The sequence below is a fragment of the Camponotus vicinus genome, unplaced genomic scaffold, assembly GCF_025532165.1.
Source record: "Camponotus vicinus isolate PSW18456_S1 unplaced genomic scaffold, iyCamVici1.0 SCAF_7, whole genome shotgun sequence".
Classification (NCBI taxonomy): domain Eukaryota; kingdom Metazoa; phylum Arthropoda; class Insecta; order Hymenoptera; family Formicidae; genus Camponotus; species Camponotus vicinus.
In genome coordinates this window covers 8895559-8916546 of record NW_028141979.1, presented here as the reverse complement: position 1 = coordinate 8916546, position 20988 = coordinate 8895559, and the positions used below count along the sequence as shown (strand labels likewise).

General features: G+C 29.5%; 1 protein-coding gene across 1 annotated transcript; it reads left to right on the top strand.

Annotated features, from left to right (window-relative positions):
* The first annotated feature begins 1188 nt into the window (after positions 1 to 1188).
* On the top strand, positions 1189 to 19277 carry LOC145974754 (uncharacterized). Its single transcript, XM_083104769.1, has 2 exons — positions 1189 to 1401; positions 18100 to 19277. Exon 2 carries the CDS (start codon positions 18111 to 18113, stop codon positions 19065 to 19067), a length of 957 nt encoding a protein of 318 aa, XP_082960895.1. The 5' UTR covers positions 1189 to 1401; positions 18100 to 18110; the 3' UTR covers positions 19068 to 19277.
* The last annotated feature ends 1711 nt before the right edge of the window (positions 19278 to 20988 follow it).

Below are 20988 nucleotides of genomic sequence, written 5' to 3'. Positions count from 1 at the left end.
CTTATTCATTTATTCATTTATTTATCCAGTTATCTATTTATCTATTTATCTACCTATTTATTTATTTATTTATTCATTTATTTATCTATTTATCTATTTATCTATTTATCTATTTATTTATTATATTTATTATATTATTATATTATATTTATATTATATTTATTATAATTATTTATTGTATTTATTATATTAATCATATTTATTTTTATATTGTAATTTATTTATTTATTATATAAATTGGCCAACTTTATTATATATACAGCTTGTCAAATTACTTTATAATGTATTTACGATAAAATAGTTAGCTTTTCCTGCCATTATACTTGTTAAGTACATATATATGGCATTTATTGATATAGTGAGAGTGTAGAGAAAGTCAGTATTCTGGGCTCAATGAGTTAGTAAAGGCACTAATACTGGAAGATAAATAATCGATCACGAAAAAAGATTAGTTCGATGAAGCTAAGAAGCTGACAAGAGCGCAAGGATACGGTATTGAATATCCGTGACGGAGCAAGTGATCAAATGTAACAATTAAATAAATAAATATGACATATAATCGAACATAAAGTGTATCGAACGGAAAAAAATTTGCAAAAATAAAATTTAAATTATTATGTCACAAGAGATTGTTTCTTTATCGTTCTGGAAGCTTGAAAGTGTTGCAGAAGCTTTCGAGTCATTTTCTTTCGAGAATATATATTAATAGCGTTCAAAATAAACAATTAATGATTAAAAAATTGAAAACAAGAGCGCACGAAAACAATAACTTATAAAATAACTCTTACAAATTAATAAAAATAAATTTGATCGCTATCGGAAAATTTAAGAAAGAGCGAGCTGTCAGAAGATGACAGAAGAAGACTCAATAGAACGATCGATTCGTCATTAAAATGACTCAGACTCATGATAACCGAACTTGTACGGATCCAAAGGACTGTCCGTATCAAAAGCAAAAGTGTCATGAAGAGTGAAGATGCATCAAGCAAGAGTGAAATGTCGGGAAGAGGAGCAAACGAACGAACGAAAGTGTGCCGTCTCGTATCAACTTGTTCTAGAGGGGAGCATAGACTTCTTTAAACACCAAAGAGTCCGAAGTGTTCGTTCGCCACGCAAGTGGGGGCAGCTACATAAGTACAACACGGCCTTAAGAAAAGCTTTCATTCTGATAGCAGATCGCAAATCCAGAGAACCGGTGAATTTGTGCGATCGACGGCTTCCACGCGCTCAGCTGTTCGCGGACGGGGAAGTGTAGGAGGGAAGAAACGGAAGTTCCTCCCGGAGGACCGGATGCTCGAATGCATTTTGAGAAAACATACATATTCATTCGAAGAGAAGAGAAGAGACGTTCGAGGCTTGATCCTCCCACCCAGTTTCTACTTGCGAGATTAGGATAACTCGGTGAGTAAATTGCCCGTTTCTTTCACAACTTTTTGCGCGCGAATCGAACAATTGCTTTGAAACGCGCAATTATATAATTGCGAATAATTGCGCAGAAATTCCACGAAATTATGATTCCCATAAATCTCGATCGAGAAACGCAACGTGGATATGTACATGGCATGGAAAAGTGTGTGTAATATAAAAATATAAAAATAAAAAAATATAATATAAAATTAAAAAAAAATGTTATATGAAAAATTATTAAATTATTAAAATTATTAAAATACAAAGAAAATTTAAATTTAAAGGAGACTTGTGTGCTTAAAAAATTCTGGACTATTTCTTTTGGATAATTCTTTACTATTTCAATTATTTTTCGACGCTTACAATTTGTCAATTTTACAATTTATTGATTAAAATCTGACATTACCGTAAGATTATTATTCAATTTTTGATCGACATTCGATTGGCCACATCGCTCTTTTTCTATACCTTTTTTAATCATTATTCAATTTCTAGTATAATTCAAGATTTCGGTGATATTATTTATTAAAATATTATCTTTATATTTAAAATGTTTAAGTGGTTCTTATAAAAAAAAGAAAATAATCAAACAATAAATTAGTTTAAACATATAAATTGTCATGTATAAAATTTTGATTATGTATATGAATAAAAAAATCTCTTATCGATGGTACCACCCGTGCGTTGCGATTATTTTTATCCAGCAATACGGGATTTAGTGCAATCACGTGCGACCTTCTGCAGGTGATCGAAATGATAGCGACATGTCGATCACGATCTCTATCACCGTTCTATCGATTGAAATTCCGGTAATGTCCAACGAGATCCGAACGGCTAGCATGGGAGTCGAGCATGGGAAAATCGCGAAGAATTCTTCTTTTTTACCTACGTGATCGATATCTTCATGTCACGCGTCGCTTGTGAATGATAAAATGCGAAAATACACTTTTTCTTCTGCCCACTTAACTCACGATTGATTCACAAAGTGCGTTCTTGAATCGCCTTTTGTAAATTCAACTGACTCAATTACTGACTTTATTTAGAATGTGTCGTACATTTAATGTACTACGGTCGCAAAAACTCATTCGTATTTCAAGTTACAAATCAATCAGATCAATGATTCAGTCCAGTTTTTTCCTACAAATTTTTTCCCTCGATGCTTTATGCGGAGAGAATTCTCTCTTAAGATTTACTCTAGAAAACAATATAACATTTTAAGGTATTTTATATATTTTTTTTATTTTTATTTTTTATTTTTATTTTTATTAATATTATAATATTATATAAAATATATTAAAGACACAAATCTGGTTAAATTTTATTAAAGTATACCTTGTAAAATTTTAATAATTTATAAAGATGTTAAGAGTTCGTGAAATTTTATTTTTTCAAATAAAAAAAATACAGAGTAATAATAGAAATGTAAGATACTGTATTAATTTTATAAATACTTTTAACACTGCTCATTGATAATATATAAAATATTAATAAAAGTGCAATATAATATATATTAATAAAAATATAATAATATTAATAAAAAATAATATAATAATATTAATATTAATAAAAAAAGTACAATTTCTATTTATAAAAAATACGTGGAAATTTTACTGTCTAAAGCTATTTAAAAATTTACATAGATGTCAAAATTGTTCTAAGATTCCTACAAAACATGAAAATTTATAATAAAATTTGTGTTAAAATTTAACGAAAAATTTTCTTCGTGTACTTACTGCAATGATCGATTTATCGATTAATACAATTATGTTAAATCCCTTCTAGCCTGCACTGAGAAAAAAATCTGGTTGTATTAATTAGAATTCTGGTAGATTCAACCAGTATGTCTGTTGGAAAATGGACGAACCAGAATTCTTGTAGGAATTACCAGATGAATATGATTAATTTCTTCCTGTTAAATTTACCAAATCTTCTAGTTAATAATACTAAACTCACTAGCACCAAGTCGTCTAAAATTTTTTCCATCTAATCTCAAAAGTCTGTTTAATATTCTGAATTCCAACAAGATTATTGGATAAATTCAATCCAGATTATTGAATAAATTATTTTAAATTCAGTTTGTTAGAAATTAAACTGATAAACAGTGATGCAAGAAGAGGATGCAGCTCAAACACACACAATCAGAGAGCTAGCGTCCTCTTTCTGGCACTACTGCTCGTAAGAGAAAAAAAATATACTTTGGATTTAATGTTAATACTAGTTTTTTATATACATTTCATGACAAATATTGAATACGAGTTAAGTTAAGAGTGGCTCGCCGCCTAGTGGCAAGCAAAGAAATTAATGTAACAAAAAATTTTATAGATCCAACCAGAAAATACTAACCAAATCCTTATAATAAAATCTATTAAACGTTCTAGTTATAAAAAATCGAGTCTTATCATGATAACTAGAAATTCTTGTTTGATTTAATCAAAATGCCTTCAATCATATACGTCTTGTTGGTACAATCAAACGATTTTTCTCAGTGTGCTGTTTTCATTTTTCGTATATTATTCGAAATTATTGTTAAATTCTTTTTTTGTCGATGTTGCTGTTTCTTTTTATGCGAATCATTCTTTACCTTCGCCGTCATGAATACGATGTAAAAGCTCGTTTTCTATTTACGGACTCGATCGTTGGTTCGTGAGGTGGATCATAAGGACCGCTCGTATACCAGACAAATTTTTGTATTCGTTAGCAGTATAACCGGTTTGAGATTCGGACTTGAGAATTTCACTTCCTAATGATTCCAAATTTAATAGCGTCTGTAATAAATAAGCAATTTTTTTCTAGTAAGTTGTCACAATGTCCGACATATACTGGCTACGGAGCGATAAAATGAAAGTAAAACGTATCAAGTGGGAACTACCTTCGTATAAAATATTCGGAAAACGAGATACAGATTATTCGACTATTTTTGTCTCCTCGAAAGACGACATTTATATTTAATTGTTGCCGAAAATTGAGTGCACCCATATGTATTTGTTTTTTATTTATCGAATATAATTCATGTAAAAAAGAAGGGCACTATTTATTTATTGTAAATGGCATCAGTTTTACAATTTATTGCTGGTTAGTAATTTCCTACATCTGTCGAGAGAAATGAAATGAGATGAAAGTTTTTAGATAGCAGGGCATGAGAATAAACTGTATTGATTTTTAAATTGAGTGTTATTTCGCATGGCATTCGTGAAACAGGAATTTAGGATAGTAAGCAAGATGCGATCGTTGAACTTAATAAGATCGTTATGACCGCACTTTGTGTAAAGGAGCGGCGCATAGCATTGTACGACCAGGAAGTATCGATTATTCTCTATACACAGAATGTGGAATCGATTAAACAATTTATTTTATTATGTTAAAAAATATATTTTAAATATAAATTTAAAAGATATATTAAAATTAAAATATATTAAAATTTAACAAATATATTAGAATTAAAATATATTAAAATTAAAATATATTAATATTAAAAAAATATATTTTATCAGTTTAAACTCTTGTACCATCGAGACTGAAAAGTTTTCGCGGATTCAATATCCAACGCCTTTTTCTTCATCAAACGAGACAGTTACAATAAATTGCCAGCGATTTAGGAAACGAGAAAAAATGTATATTATAAATCGAAACGAATGTGAGTTTTGAGCAAGTTATAGCTATCGATATTAAAGTAACGAACGCTATTAATGTTAGGAGTGAAAAAATAATATAGAACATTTGATAGAATAAAACATGACGCGCTCTACTATGACTTTTGCGAAGAGTAACATAATTATTAATTACCGAAGAAAATATCGTTCTTGTAATTTAACTTATTATTATTATTATTATTATTAGATATTTCAATAAGAGGAGAGATTTTAAGATACGAAAATAATGTATGAAAATGTATGATAATTAAATCATGTATCGTAAATTTATTCGACTTCTCTGGTGCTAAACTTTTGATTTTATACTCATAATTATTTGATAATATCGTCGATTGAAATTTTCAATCAAATATATTTTATATTTTAAAAGAGACGACATATTTTTAAAAGAGACAACATTGTATATAAACATGTCGTCGCTCTAGGAAATCCAGATTTGTGTAAATAAATCGCACAATAAATCATGTATATCGTTGTTTTATGTCATTAATATTTTGCACATTCTTAAGTAACAAATAATTTTTAGGAAGATTAAGAGAAGTTGCGAATTTTTGTATTATTTTAAAATTCAAACATAGATCAATCTTTTAATTATTTTTAATTTAATTAAAAGAATCCATAAAATATTAGTTTGTCTTAAAGATCTTGCGAAAAATGCGGTTTCATTTAAAAATTATGAAAATTTAGTGCAAAGAATGAGTAAGAATATTTAACAAAGGCACGTAATTAGGTTAAACAGGTTCTTGCTAAAATTACAGTTTCGCATTAAATCGGACGAAAAAACTGGCAAATTATTACAAAAGAGGAAGCAAAAAACGTCATGACACGTTCTGTTTATTTTATATATATTTTATTTTAATAAATTAGACAGCTAAAAATTATTTCTTATGAAATTTTCATAAAAAAATTTTCATTTTTATAAAAGTAACATCGTATAAAAGAAAAAAAGACAGGTGACATGTGCGGTGTTTAATATTAGTTTTTTAAAATTTATAATTTTATAACAAAATTTATAATCTTACAAAATTTATAATTTTATAAGATACGCATTTTTTTTACGTATATACAGAATAATTCGGAAGTGAAATATAAATATTTTACCAGCAGATTCTCTCTCTAAAGGTAATTTTGTGAAAAATATTACAAGAATGTTGTGTGAATTCAAGAATGTGTGTGTGTGATTCTTAATGATTATTAAGACCTGAATATTATAACCAACATTGAACTATCACATTAAATCGCAATACCTTTGATTGTGCTATACATTCCAAAATTAATGTGGAATTAGTTCTCAATGTAATCAGTATATTTAATCGTAGAACGATTATAATAGTGTTAATAAACGCTAACGGTTTATTCCATCTGAGAGAATGTGTACCACATTTCACGGTTTTCAAAATATATAGAATGATTCACTAATTTTTCACCCGAGACATCTCTGCTCTTTTGAACAATAGGAAATAATTGAAGCTAGAGCGTCAGTTTTATTTTTGTCTTTGGATGGGATGGAAATTTTTTATGGGCATATTCTCAGAATTTTTTAGCGGCAAATTCTGAGAAAAAAAAATGTTACAGTGAATGGGTTTCAAAACCAATACCTGTCGAAAATGTAATAAAATATTCTCGAGATATAAAAAAATATTAGGTTCCAAAATTAATTTTAGTTTCTGAGAAATTCAACTTTTCTAAGCTAACATTAATTAAGACACTTGTCCCACAACGGATTCAATTAACAAAGTCAACATGTAACTTGCGTTGGTTAACGCGTGATGAACGTACTCGAGGAAATTTATTCCGATGAATGGATAGGATATGGAGGATTAATTTTATGGACACTTCGTTCTTCCAATTTAATGCTATTCGATTTTTTCTTCTAGGAAATGTTAAATAACATAGTACATCAACTGACGTGAACTTGACATTTCTATTCTGTTTCCTGTTTATGTATTGACTCTGTTAATTGAATCCAAGTAATTGTCGTACAAATTAAACGTTACGATTGCTTCAACTTGAAAATTGAATATCTCGAAAACTATTAATTTTCCTGTGAATGTATCCTAATATTTTTTATTTAGAATTTCCGTAGAATTCTATCATAAAAAATTGTTATTCTATGAAAAAAATTAAGCCATTAAAAAAATTAATTAATATTAAAAATTAATTAATATTAAAAATTAATTAATATTAAAAAAATTAAGTTATTCTTCAAATCTCCTTCGGTTTTTACTCGCAACAAAACTATTGTCATGTGTACCTCGAAATATAAGACTTTCTAAATCCTTTAGCAAATATTAAAATGCTTGAGTAATCATTTAAAATCAAACTTATGTCAATATGACATTTTTTATTTAAAATTAGCCGTAAAATTATTGACAAAATATATTATATTTTTTTCCGGAGTAATATATTCCCTATATTTTCAGCTTCAATGTTTCTATTTGGAGAAAAAAATCAGTCATATGGTGATTTCAGAATATGTTGATACAAAAAAGCATCTTGTTTGACGAGATGGGCGCTTTCAGTCGTATAATGGATCCCCCAGTTATAGCGAAATTTATGTTTTACAGGACACTCATCATCATGTTTCTTTTTTTTCATCGACAGACTCTTGTCGGCCATTCGTCACGGCTTTTCGCCATCGATATACCGTCACGGCTTTTCGCCATCGATATACCGGATTAATGTAAAAACCAGTGATATTAAAGAATTATTTTTGCAAAATCGTAGAAAAAAACCGCTTTACGATCGCTCGAATCCGGGAAGCTAGTCACACATCGAAAAATAAAGCTCACATAGATATTTCTATGAAGAATTTCTATGATATTTTCATTTGCTTTGCACATAGGTACTACAATTATAATTATAAGAATATAGAATTATAAGAATAATTAATAATAATTAATAATATATAATCAATAATATTATAATAATTAATAATATATATAATAATGTACAATAATTATTGAAATTGTCTGCAGGATCTCACTTTTATAGCGAGGAAAGAAAATACAATAGTAAAATGCAGGAAATAATTATCGTATTTATTCGAGATACAATATTTTTTATTTAAGATGGCACGTATGCTGAAAAAGAAATTAAGTATTCTTGATAGAATCACATAGAATCATAGGTCAGTATCTACAGTAACGGTCGACCGAGCACCTTCGCAGGCGATTTTGTATCTCTCGAAATAATTTGTATGCGAGATTACTGCAAGATTGGAAAGCTACCCAATACATTCGCATAGTCTTCAAATTAAAGCATAAAATTTAATTAAAAATTCTTGCAGATCAAACTGCTAAATTCCAACAATCAGCATTCTTTAAATCGAGCTTCCCGTGATTCGCGATAATGATAGGAATGACAAACGGCAAATAGATAGAACGCTCGCACGATCGTAATCTTCAGAGGAAGCACCTGCATTTCGAAGAGTCCTTCGTTGTCTGTTGCAATTATATACGAGAGAAAGAACCTTGTCGCTCATTAGGAAAGCCACGTGCTACTCCAACGGCAAGCCTAATTAGGTGATATCTAATTTCCGAGATATCCTTCACCGTTTTCTTTTGCATAAATTATCGTGTGCTGAATTGCTTTCGTTTAACGATGATTACGCGCACGAAATAATTATAGGAACACATTGTCCGATAAATACACAGTATCCTAAATAAAAAAGAAGATTTGTTCAAGTTGAATTCTTATAATTCTAATGACTAACATATGTTTTCATAAAATCGCATAAATATTGGAGATGATGTGTGAGATACTTGGATTAAAATATTAATATTTAAAATGTTTCTGAAATTATTTTATATCTCGATATCCATATCGTATGTTATTAAGGTGATCCATTAATTTTATTATCCTACTTTAAGCAATTTTAGAAAGCTTTACGTTTCGAAATAAATTGTCACATGACAATAGTTGTAAATGAAGACGTGAAAGAAACTTAAAGATTATTTAATTTAGTTTTTTTTTAATAGAATGATAATTTTTTATAATATTTTATAATAGAATTTTATAGAATGGCAAATTTTAAATAAAACATGTTAATATTGATAATATTGATTATCACATAAAAAGTTATTATCTATTAATCAATAACAAATTAGGCAAAATAATGATTTATGTAAATAATATAAATTATATTTAACATATTACTTTGTAAATCGATAAAAAATTTAATAATTCATCGAAAATCTTTTTCTTATTTTTTTGCTCATGTTACAATTTTACGAAAGGTCTATAAAGAATTTAATAAATTTGATTTCATACATAAAAATGAAAAATATATATAAATTTTCCGAGATATCCTTCCGTTCTTTTGCATAAATTATCGTGTGCTGAATTGCTTTCGTTTAACGATGATTACGCGCATGAAATAATTAAAGGAACACATCACGCGACAAATACACAGTATCCTAAATAAAAAAGAGGATTTGTTCAAATTTGAATTCTTATAATCCTGATGACTAACGTGTATGTTTTCATAAAATTGCATAAATATTGGAGATGATGTGTAAGATACTTGGATTAAAATATTAATATTTAAAATGTTTCTGAAATTATTTTATATCTCGATATCCATATCGTATGTTATTAAGATGATCCATTAATTTTATTATCCTATTTTAGGCAATTTTAGAAAGCTTTACGTTTCGAAATAAATTATTACATGACAATAGTTGTAAATGAAGACGTGAAAGAAACTTAAAGATTATTTAATTTAGTTTTTTTTTAATGGAATGATAATTTTTTATAGTAGAATTTTTATAGAGTGGCAAATTCTAAATAAAATATGTTAGAATGAATTTCAAAATTAATAGTTTCTGAGATATTTTGACTTTTGAAAGTTAAAGCAGTCACGACGCTCAACTTAAAAAATAAAAGATTCTTTCTTCAATGGACAATGAATCACGAACTTCTGCTCTACATCCTGCAAGATTCCAAGTATATCTTCGCTATATCTGACATCTATGCTGAAATCAGTGGCGTAAAATTGGATGATTAAGGAAACAGCAAATAAGAACGAGTATCTCGAAATGCGTTAGCAATCTTTGTTTCCGTATTTTGTGTCGAAGAACGACACGCGTCAATAATAATTTATCCAAATGTCAAATTGAATCGCCGCATTACTGCTTCATCATTTTCTTAATCATGTGTTTATTATGTTAGACGGAAGGTAAATTTTTTTAAATTTTAGGGGTGTAATAACTTTTATTTTTATTTGTCTGCCAATCAAGTCTTTAGCTGTCGCTATTCATAGATCGGTTTATGCCGAAATGTCATTGTTATTTCTCACGTTAACGACGTGAATGTCTTAAAGAGCGCCTCAGAAACACCTGGCAGCTATTTAGCCTCGACCTCTGACGCGATATTATTTTAAATGTTCTTCTGGCGAGCGATAAAAAAGATGAAAGAGTGGACTCGTGTGTGATTTTCACTAAACGTAGCAGTCTTTCTTTGCTCAGAGACGGTGAAAAAAATGGCCCCGTTTCCGCTTCACGGAGTTCAAGTGTGATTAACATGCAATTATTCGGGTCAACAATGGGATTCCGAGGCTGTGTGTTTATTACCCGATAGCCAACTCTCTCCCATCGGCTTCCGTTGAAATTGAAGGTTGATCGTACGCTCGCATACGCGAAAAGGGGAATCTATTCTGTCGAGAATCCAAGTACGACGAGATGTAATAATACAACTTCTCTATCTACGGTGACGTTTAGTGTCTATTGTCACTGATGCATTGGCAAACGGTAGTAATTTGGAACTAATTTCGCGTGCTTACGTTCCATTGGAATAGATATGGTACTCGTGGTACGCTTCGGTAACCATTGGACATGTCGAGAAGAAGAAGCAATTTTTTTTCTTATTTTTCAAACGAGACAAATATTGTTAACGAAAGATAAGATCGATAATCATGAGAATCAAACATACTGCCAATGATTTAAATAAATAAGTATCTTAATAAAATGTCTCGATAAAAGATTTACTTCTGTTATTATTGGATTTTTCGATGGAAACACAGATTAAATGTAAAACAGGTCAATGTGGAGAAAATGACTATAAAAAATTAATGAAATGCAATCTATGGCAGAAAATAATGTATGTTTTCCTGTTTTCTTCAACGCTTCTTAGTTAAATGTAAGTTAAATATATCTCTAGCTATTGGTGAGAAAATGATACGTTAGATTCCATTTATTGCGAGCATACACGACTTTCTAATCGATATCTTCCTTTCCATCGGAAATATTGCGTTTATTATTGCACTTAATTTTTACATGATTCTTATGTGATCTACATATATGAAGAAATATAGGGAAATTATATCTATATGTGTAGAAAAAATAGAGAAATTAAACAGTTAAAATGTTACCAATAAAAGAGTATAAGAGAATAAAAATAGATAATTTAAATAAATTCAGAAACTTCTCTTTTCTTTTTATTAAATTCTTGTGAAAGTGTCCTAAATATGCTCTTTTAGAGCAATATTGGAATGATTAATAATTTAATTAAAATAAATAAATTTAATTAAAATAAATAAATAAATATTAAAATAAATTTAACATAGATAATATTTTAGAAAATGTAATTTTCCCACATCTTTAATTTTAATCCCACATTTTTACATGCATTATTTAATTTTTTTTTTGCAAAATGTTTGGCATACATGTATATCTAGCGTTTAAATTTTTCATGTTTTTTAAATTGATAACTTTATTACATATATACTACAAATGTCTTTGTAAAAAATAGGAAAAATATAAGAGACTTGAATTTAAATAATTTGATAAATAAATACTTTTCTTATATTTATAATATATACCATAAAATATTTGTATCAAATGCAATTGAACTTTTTTATCATTGTATTTTTTATTTTATATCTGCTTATTCTTTACTGCTTCTCTCCTTGCATTGTTTTTTCATTACTTTACATTTTTCATGTGTAGAATAAAAAGATTGTGCGTGTCTAAAAAGTGATTATTCTAAAAAGCTTAATTATTCCATTTATTAATGTATATGATATATTTTTTGAAATAAATAAATAAAGGTGAAAAGAAGACTTATATATTATAATGTTTTATATTTCTTTCATTAATCTAAAACATCAGAATCTTTATTTCTTTTCAATTCTTTTCAAAATAGAATTTTCAGTAGCTCTACATGATTCAAATGTAAATACATTACATATACAAGATTGAAATTTTTATAATATATTCAGATAAGAAGATTACAATCACTCGTAGTGTGTATACGATTTTATATATAAAAAAATTATTTTTATATTATTATTACATATATATATTTCAACGTTATTTCGATTAAATATCTTTTATAATAAAAATCTTTTCATATGTATACTTATTTGGAATCATTATCTGAATCATTTGAATTTTTTATTTGAATTATTTGATTGCTTAAATTATTTTCGTTAAATTTTAAAGAATTTTTGTGGAGAAATTAAATTTGAAAATAAATAATATTTTTACGTTATTTCTCTCTCTCTCTTTCTTTCTCTTTCATGAAACTGAATATTTGTAATGTACGCCTCGCCTTGCGCGTTACGAAATACCACACATTATTATGTAATGCTCATAGTGACACATGTATGTATCTACATATGTACCGGTGCTTTGTTTCAGAGAAATAACGGTCCGTACGCGCAACGTACAATGCGTAATGCGACGCGACAGCTAAAGCGACGAAAAAATTAAAGCAAAGTATGTCATATATCGCATAGGATTTGGCTCTCGCAATTTCAACGTCTATGTGTTTACGTTGCATACATGTGTAATTTATTATTTTTTAAATATCAAAGCTACATATGTATAAATTACAGGAGAAATATCTATTATATTGAAATTAAAAGTTATTTATGTGAATAATTCAGTTTTACTTTTATAGAATCCAATAAAGAAAATACATTTTTAAAATTCAATTTTTTATTCAAGTCTTTAATTCTGAATATGTAATATTAATTATAAAATATTTCACGTTTAACAATTGCAAATTATTTATATTTAATTTTTGCAGAGATAAAAAATAAATTTATCAAAAAAATTTGTGCCTAAAATATATATTTTTAATATATATTAATGTTACTTTAAAAATGGCGTCAGTCAAATATCGACTGATGCTAAAACATTTGCAATATATACTTTTCATTGGTCGATAATATTGATAATCACATAAAAAGTTATTATCTATTAATCAATAACAAATTAAATGCAAAATAATGATTTATGTTTATACATGTAAATAATATAAATTATATTTAACTTATTACTTTGTATATTAATAAGAAATTTAATAATTCATCGAAAATCTTTTTCTTATTTTTTGCTCATGTTACAATTGTACGAAAAGTATATCTATAAAGAACTTAATAAACTTGGTTTATAAAAATGAAAAATAAATTTATATATATTACATACATATCCACAAACATATTATGCATATACATAATGATAAATAATTTATAAATCGCTTACCGCATATCTCTCTCATTACTTCGTACATGCCAGATGCTTTTTTAGATCTTCTTTTCCTCTCTTGTTCATCCTTTGTTGCTTCTTCGTGGCGTTCACATTCACTCGCGAAAATACGATTAATTATGATTAATCGTATGCGCAACGATCGCGAGATACTTTGCACGGTACTTTCGATCGCGAAACAAACGCACGAGATATGCACTTTATTATATTGTAAGAGAACCAACACACGCGAAAAGTATGATTTGTTCGATGTTTATACGAAAGTAAAATCATATGTTAATCGTCGATAATCTTTATTTAATATATATTAATATATATTAATATATTAATATATTAATATATATTAATATATATTAACGCATAATAACATGAATGTAAAGCTTACAGATTAAATAATGAAAAGTCCCGATATAGCAGTCGTTTAATTAAGAATTAATTTATAATTCTTTCTCGCGTTTTTTTTTTATAAATATTTAAAGCATTGAACGACTCATCTTTAATTATAAAAATCGTGAGTTATATTTCAATATTTATCCAGATCGCGTTTAAGACAAAAATTCAACAATATATGAAGCATTTTGCTCCATTATTTACTTTATTGATCGAATGTCGCAGCGCGAATGATAACAAGAATATTTTAATATTTTAAATGAATTTAAAATTTATAAAATTAAATATATAAAAAATAGAGATATTTATACATATAATAAATGTAAATTATTAAATTAAATATATTATTAAAAAATTTAAAAAACAAAGTTATTTTATAGGTTAAAATAAATTTTTGAATAAAAATGTAAATTTTAAATTTAAAAAAATAAAATATATAAACAGAAAAAAAATGGGGAAAAAATAAAAATTAATGAAATTTATCGATAAAGATTATTAATATATAATTATTTAATTATTAATAAATATTGTATAATAATATATATTGACAAACTCTTACTAAGTAATTCTAACTTATCCAGTTAGGCAGTCCTTCCTCTGTCCAAAATATTTTACGTACTATGACATGTATACATATTAGTTGAACCTCATTAGTTCGAAAAATTCTACAATTTTTATTTATTCTCTAGAGAAATAAGTCGAAGGAAACCTTCAGGTCAAAGAAAAATAGGAGATTAATTCGAAAAATTTTTCTAGCATACCAGTTACCTTAGTTCATCTCTATAACTGGAATTCTTTCGAGATATAAAAGTCAATATTATGAATTGACCTCTGTATCTCTATACCTTTACATTTAAAGTTTGATCAATAAAACCATTATAACTCGAAATAAAAAGATTCTGCATCAGTTTCTGTTTCTTTCTTTCTTCTTTTTCTGTCCGTTTATTAAAACAATTGAACAAACAGCAATAACGTTTCATTTTCAGTAACGCTGCTAGCAATGCTTTTTAAATCAGCATCTTATTGCATAAATAACATAGCATATAAATAATATTATATGTATATGTATCTTTATAAATAAATATAAATTCATTTCTTTAAAAGTTATTTAAAATTATTGAAATCTTTTTTTGTTACTCTGTTTTTTATCGTAATTGCGAATTATTTGTATATAATTTCAATGTACATTTTCATGTACTAGTGTCAAAATTAATTTCCGTCAAAACTTCTATAAGTCGAATTTTTTTACACTTCTATAACTCTAACTAAAATATTTTTGATTTTATAATTCAAAAAATACTTGAAAACTCGAATTATTTTCTGTTCTCTTAAAATTCAAGTTAGCGAGGTTCAATCATATATGCGTGTGTGCGAAATATTAAATTAATTATTAAATTAGATTAGTTATTTATTAAACGATTGACGAATCATGAAGTTATCCATCATGCTAATTATTTGAACCCATGATTTAATTAATTGTGTGTAATCCGAATTATATTTAGATCGTCGAAAAATGGAACGATAAAGCATCGTGCGGAAGAAATATACTGGACTCTAGTATCATTAAAGGAATAATTACTGACCATAAAAATAGCAATAAAAGGATAACTTATAATTTTGATTCCTGTCACGCTTCAATTATTGATTAAATGTATACATTATGCGAAATACGTATCACGAGGTCTATCATTGCGATCTATGATTACGTATATCTATAATTACATATTATTTAACGTATATAAAAGACAATTAATTATTAATTGTATTAATAATATCAAATTATCTTTCGATATTTATCGCGATCGCGTTTAAGAAAGAAATTCGACTTGCACTTTCCTTCTCGAATATCGTCTTATACGGATGATAATAGAGCCGAAGCACGTAATATTAGCGTGCTATGTGCCATAAAGACCGAACACTATGTTATTATTATGTTCGTTGCCGAAATATAAACGCAATCTTGTGAAATCTACAACCTTCGATCAATAATCTTGCATTATTTGTCTTTATTTTTATAATAAGCGTATCTTTTTTTGTAAATTTATAATAAATTTAAAAAAGATACATAAAATAATATCAAGTATATATAATAAAAGATAATTGTGTAAATAAAATTAGAATCTTAAACTTTATAAATATAGAAAATCTTATTTATACAGGGTGTCCCAGACTTAACGAATTAGCCGTTAATAGTAGATTCCTGAGATCATTTGGAAACGAAAATCTTAATACTAAAATGTTGAGGAAAATGTAGTTTTGGCGCTACAAAAGATTAAAGATTACCAATCGGCGCGTTTCGTTCTCCTGTGCTCAGGGACACAGCGCATCGAGGGACTCGCATACAGCGCGATAATATCGATATCGATAGAGGGATCAATATAAAATAAAAAATAGGATTCTGTAGTGAGCGCGATTGTGTCTTCGATGCGACAGTAGTCAGTAGTTTGAACATTTTTATGAAGTCTTCCTCAACATTTTGGTATTAGAATTTTCGTCTCCAAATAATCTCAGGAATCTGCTATTAACGGCTGATTCGTTACGTCTGGAACACCCTGTATATGTATAAAAATATAAAATTTACAAATATATAAATTTCCATTTTAAAAACTTCGTTTTAAAAACTTCGTTCTAAAAAGTTGGTCGAAAGAGTTATTGAACGATTGATGCGAGTGAAGTTCGACAGACTTGCTGGAGTAAATTGGATTAGTGAGTAACGAGCTGCTAATAGTTAATGTATATATAATGGTGGAGCTATTAATCTGCAATAAACGTCCGTCTATCGAGGGTATCATTGAGCGATTGCACCGATATAACCGATGAAGAAGCTGCCATCTTCCAGGTCGCAAAAAGTGATAAGTAGACAGGTCTAAGCATAGAGCGAAAATAAAATATCGAGTGTGTATGTATGTGTGTGTGTGTGTATGCTCGGCAAAAGGGCAAAAATAAATACTAAATGGGAAAAAGTAAGAAGAAGAACAGCTGAGATGATTATCTCTCTGAAAAATTATTAGTAGTACAAATAAATAAAATATGAATATATATTAATATTAATAATTATTGTTATGCATAATTATAATTTAAGTTTAATGATAATTATTAGATAATAATAAAAGATTAATATTTTTCCCTAAATTAATATTACGTATGAAAGCATTTTCAGTATAAATATAGACTAGATTTATTTTTGAAAAGACGGAAATCAAAATAATATTGTTTCATGATTAATCAAAAGTAATATCTATGAAAGGAGAGGGAGGGGGTAAATAATAGCCAAAAGGTCAATTCTTATGCGTTCTGTTACCCGACCTTCTACAAGGTCCTCCGGCGAGCACGGAAAGACTTCGCGACTGGAATGCGTGACTCGACGATTTTATAACCCGCTTTCAATTACTATTCTTGGTGCTCTTGTTTCATTCGTTTCGCGCCATCACTGCGGCAGAAGAAGAAGAAGAAGAGAAAGAAGAAAAGGAGGAGGAGGAGGAAGAAAACACCATAGCGCGCGAGCAGAAGGCATGGAACGTCCAAATGCCGCCTCATGGCGTCGCATCGCGTTTGTCTCCTTATCCCCTTTCTTGCCTGCCTTTTTCTCGCCCGTACTCTACATAGGGACGTGATTTATTCGACGTCAGATGTACAATCGCGAGCGCGAGCGACTGCGAAGAAGTGAGGAGGTATGCCCGATAATGGTGTGCGTGGCTAGACAGGAAACGCGCCTCTCGTAAAGAACATCCACCCCAACGAGCGAACAATTTGTTTTGGCTCGTTTGCTGGCTCCGCTGATCTACTGACGTTTGCGCGAGATTTCTTCATGGTACAAAAATTTCTGCTCCGCAATAAAATAACTTTCGAACCTACTTATAAAACATAATGTCTTATCCTGACGCTAATATTGGGCTATCGATGCGTTAGAAGGTACTCTACGTAAGGGATCATTCGCTTTAAAGCGAATAATAAAATGTATCTTTAATTGTTGATTATTTATATAATCCAGAAAATAATTTTTCGAGACGAAAGAAAGCAAGTATATGATTTTTAATCGTCTTTTATTCTGTGTTAGGTTGGATTAGGTTTTTATTTTAAGTTAGGTTTATATTTTGCAAATATACATGTCGCAACTGACGCTTGATGTTTTTTTACAAAAACAATTTATTCCTTTTCAGACACTACGACGATGGTACTGGTTTTGCTGATTCCTATAATCGGATTTGCGACGGCGAATCCTTTTCAAAGCCCATTGGACAACCGATTGATTCATCAAATCCAAAAAACGCTCTTGCATCCCGCGGAGAGCCGTTTGGATACAATAGACGAGAGTCCGAGTGAAGCGGATAAGATGTTGGAAAATATAAATAAAACGCTGTCGAACTTCAAGCGTACGGCCGATCGTCCTAAAGATTCGGAAGCACACGATAACGAAGCCGGTGAAAAATTAACCCAAGGACGAAAACACAAAGCCATACTATTGGACTATCCTCTGATACCCCATGTGTCTCATTATCCAAGGGTATCCACGTACGAAGTCGACTACAACGACGATTCCGAGGCTGCAGCAAAGGACAGATTGCCAGGGGAGTTTCAAAAAAGATACCAAGAAAGCAATATCTTCTACATTCGACTTCCACCCACCCCGTACACATTCGTACCCGGCCTCGGATACATCTCGCAGCCACCTACCTATTCGACCACCTCCTTAAAGCCTCAGATACCCCTTGTAACGGAGCTATTCCAGCTACCCTACGTAAGGCCAGTAGGACGACCTCAACCGGTCCCTCAGCAGACCATTAATCCCTTCATCAAAGTGCCCATAGACTTCGTGAGCAATGGCAAGCCTATCTCCGTCTATCAATGGCAAAAGAAACCTACCAACAAGAAACCGGCCGACAGTCCAATTACGAACCTGGACAATCTGTCGGCCGATTTTGTGAGCAACGGTAAGCCGACCTCTATTTATCAGTGGCAGGCGAATCACAAGCCAGCAAAGAGGCCGGATGATTCGCTTAATAATCTTGATATGGAACCTTACACCTTCAATGGCAAATTGACCAGCTTGTATTTGCTTGGTCCGGATGGGTCCACCTCGATGCACCAGTCTATCCGGTATCCCGATTATCAGAACGCGTATTACTGAGTTCATCTGGTCACGAAGTACATATTCTATTCAATTGGAGCCGATCGCGAAATTTGTCTCCAAGGTAGAGACGTGACAAGTAAATCGCCAAGCTGTGGATTTGAGTGAATGGTTACTCGCGAATCTCTCGACATGTGCAACCGAGTGAATCTGAAGAAACTAATCTCATATAAAAATAATGTTGAACGATGTTCCGAGTTGTAGCTTATAATTAACGCGCTACAATATTTGTAATTTATATACTTTATCATTGTTATATTTATATTATTATGAAATATTATATTATATTAAAATCGTAATTATTGAAATCTAATTGATTGTATATAGAACCAAGTTGCGAAAAAAGTATTGTGACGTTCCAATTAAAAGTTTGCTAAATTAAATTCATTCATTTCGTTTCGATAGCTCGTTAAAAATTATATTACATTTACAAACATCATTTTGCTCGACTCGCATTTTGTTTGAAATAACATTTTCCGAGAGAATTATATCATGTTACGTTACTTCATTATTATTGATGTGTGTTAGAATTATTTATAAATACGATGGTGTGTCACGTGTAATGCAATTTTGCATTTACTGCTCAATTATCAATTTTCAATAATTCAATAATGTTCAGTAACATTCTATAGCTTTTTATAGAACGTACAAAATAAATAATATATTTTAAATATAATATTCTAACAATAATATTTTAAATATAAAATAATATTTTAAATAATTGCACAATTTTTTAAAAATTACTTATTGTCAATATATCCTTGTAATATTTGTTTATTACATATTCATATAACGCGTGTCTATTCGTGTGTATACATGTATATGCGATGTATGTTATGTGAGTGTTATGTGTTCTGTGTTTTATATTCATGATATCCCAGCAAACACCAAGTAACATTTATATAATTGTTTGTTATAATTTCGCAATATAACTGTTACATAACATTTAACAGTTATTTTGTTGAGTAAAAAATTATAACTAACAGTTATATAACTGTTATTTGATGTTTGCTGAGCTGTATGTTTGATATGCGTGCGTTTATGTCACACATATATAAGCAAATTTCATAACTTTAGATAAAAAAATTATTGTCTTAATTTTATATCGAAGAATATTTATTGATACCATGTAATGAGAAACTTGTAAATATGTGAAATATACATAAAAAGTGATTTTAAGAGCCAGATTACATGAGCGCTCGCGTATTATTTTTAATTTTCCCCACGATATTGCGGCAAAGCGAAAAGCACATTTCGTCGTCCCTTGTGCGTAATATAAATATTGACTTGGGATATGAGTTTGGTCAGATTGTCTGGACTATATCCTGTCTGGTTACAAACATGCGCGGTTCAGATTAGACACGCAAGGGGATTCGATACCAAGATTATTTCGTTGCGACCTGACTTTTTATCTACGAACCCCTCCCACGCACGCGTATATTTAATTTAAATAATTGTATATAATGTGAGAAATGCGATTACGATGAATCTTGTTTGAGCGATAATCGATGATGATGATGATGATTCTCACTTTGCTCGTCGAGTTTTTGAAAAAAATTCGCATAATACGCATGTAACCCGCGTAATCGTCCAGCAATAAAATGCTTTTGCACGCGTTACACGCGAAACGGTACAAGAATGATGCAAGAGCAGTCGCCTGTGCTGGCGAAAAAAAGAGGTTCTCCTTAGTATTTCAAATTTATACGGTCAATTACCAAAAAATGTGGTTCGGAGGCGAGCTCGTCGTCGTCGACGTCGGCCGTTGCTTGCAGATATTAAAGTAAATGCGTTGTAACGGGTTGTAAGTGGTTCTCATTCAGGTACAAAGCGGCCGAACAGGACCATAAACAGAGATGAGCAGATTCATTAGTTTCTATTTCTTTTTTTTTCCTATGCCTTATATTGATCGGAAGCTTATTCA

Bases quoted from the DNA above. Each gene is read 5' to 3' on its own strand.
- LOC145974754 (XM_083104769.1), top strand. From the start codon at position 18,111: ATGGTACTGGTTTTGCTGATTCCTATAATCGGATTTGCGACGGCGAAT.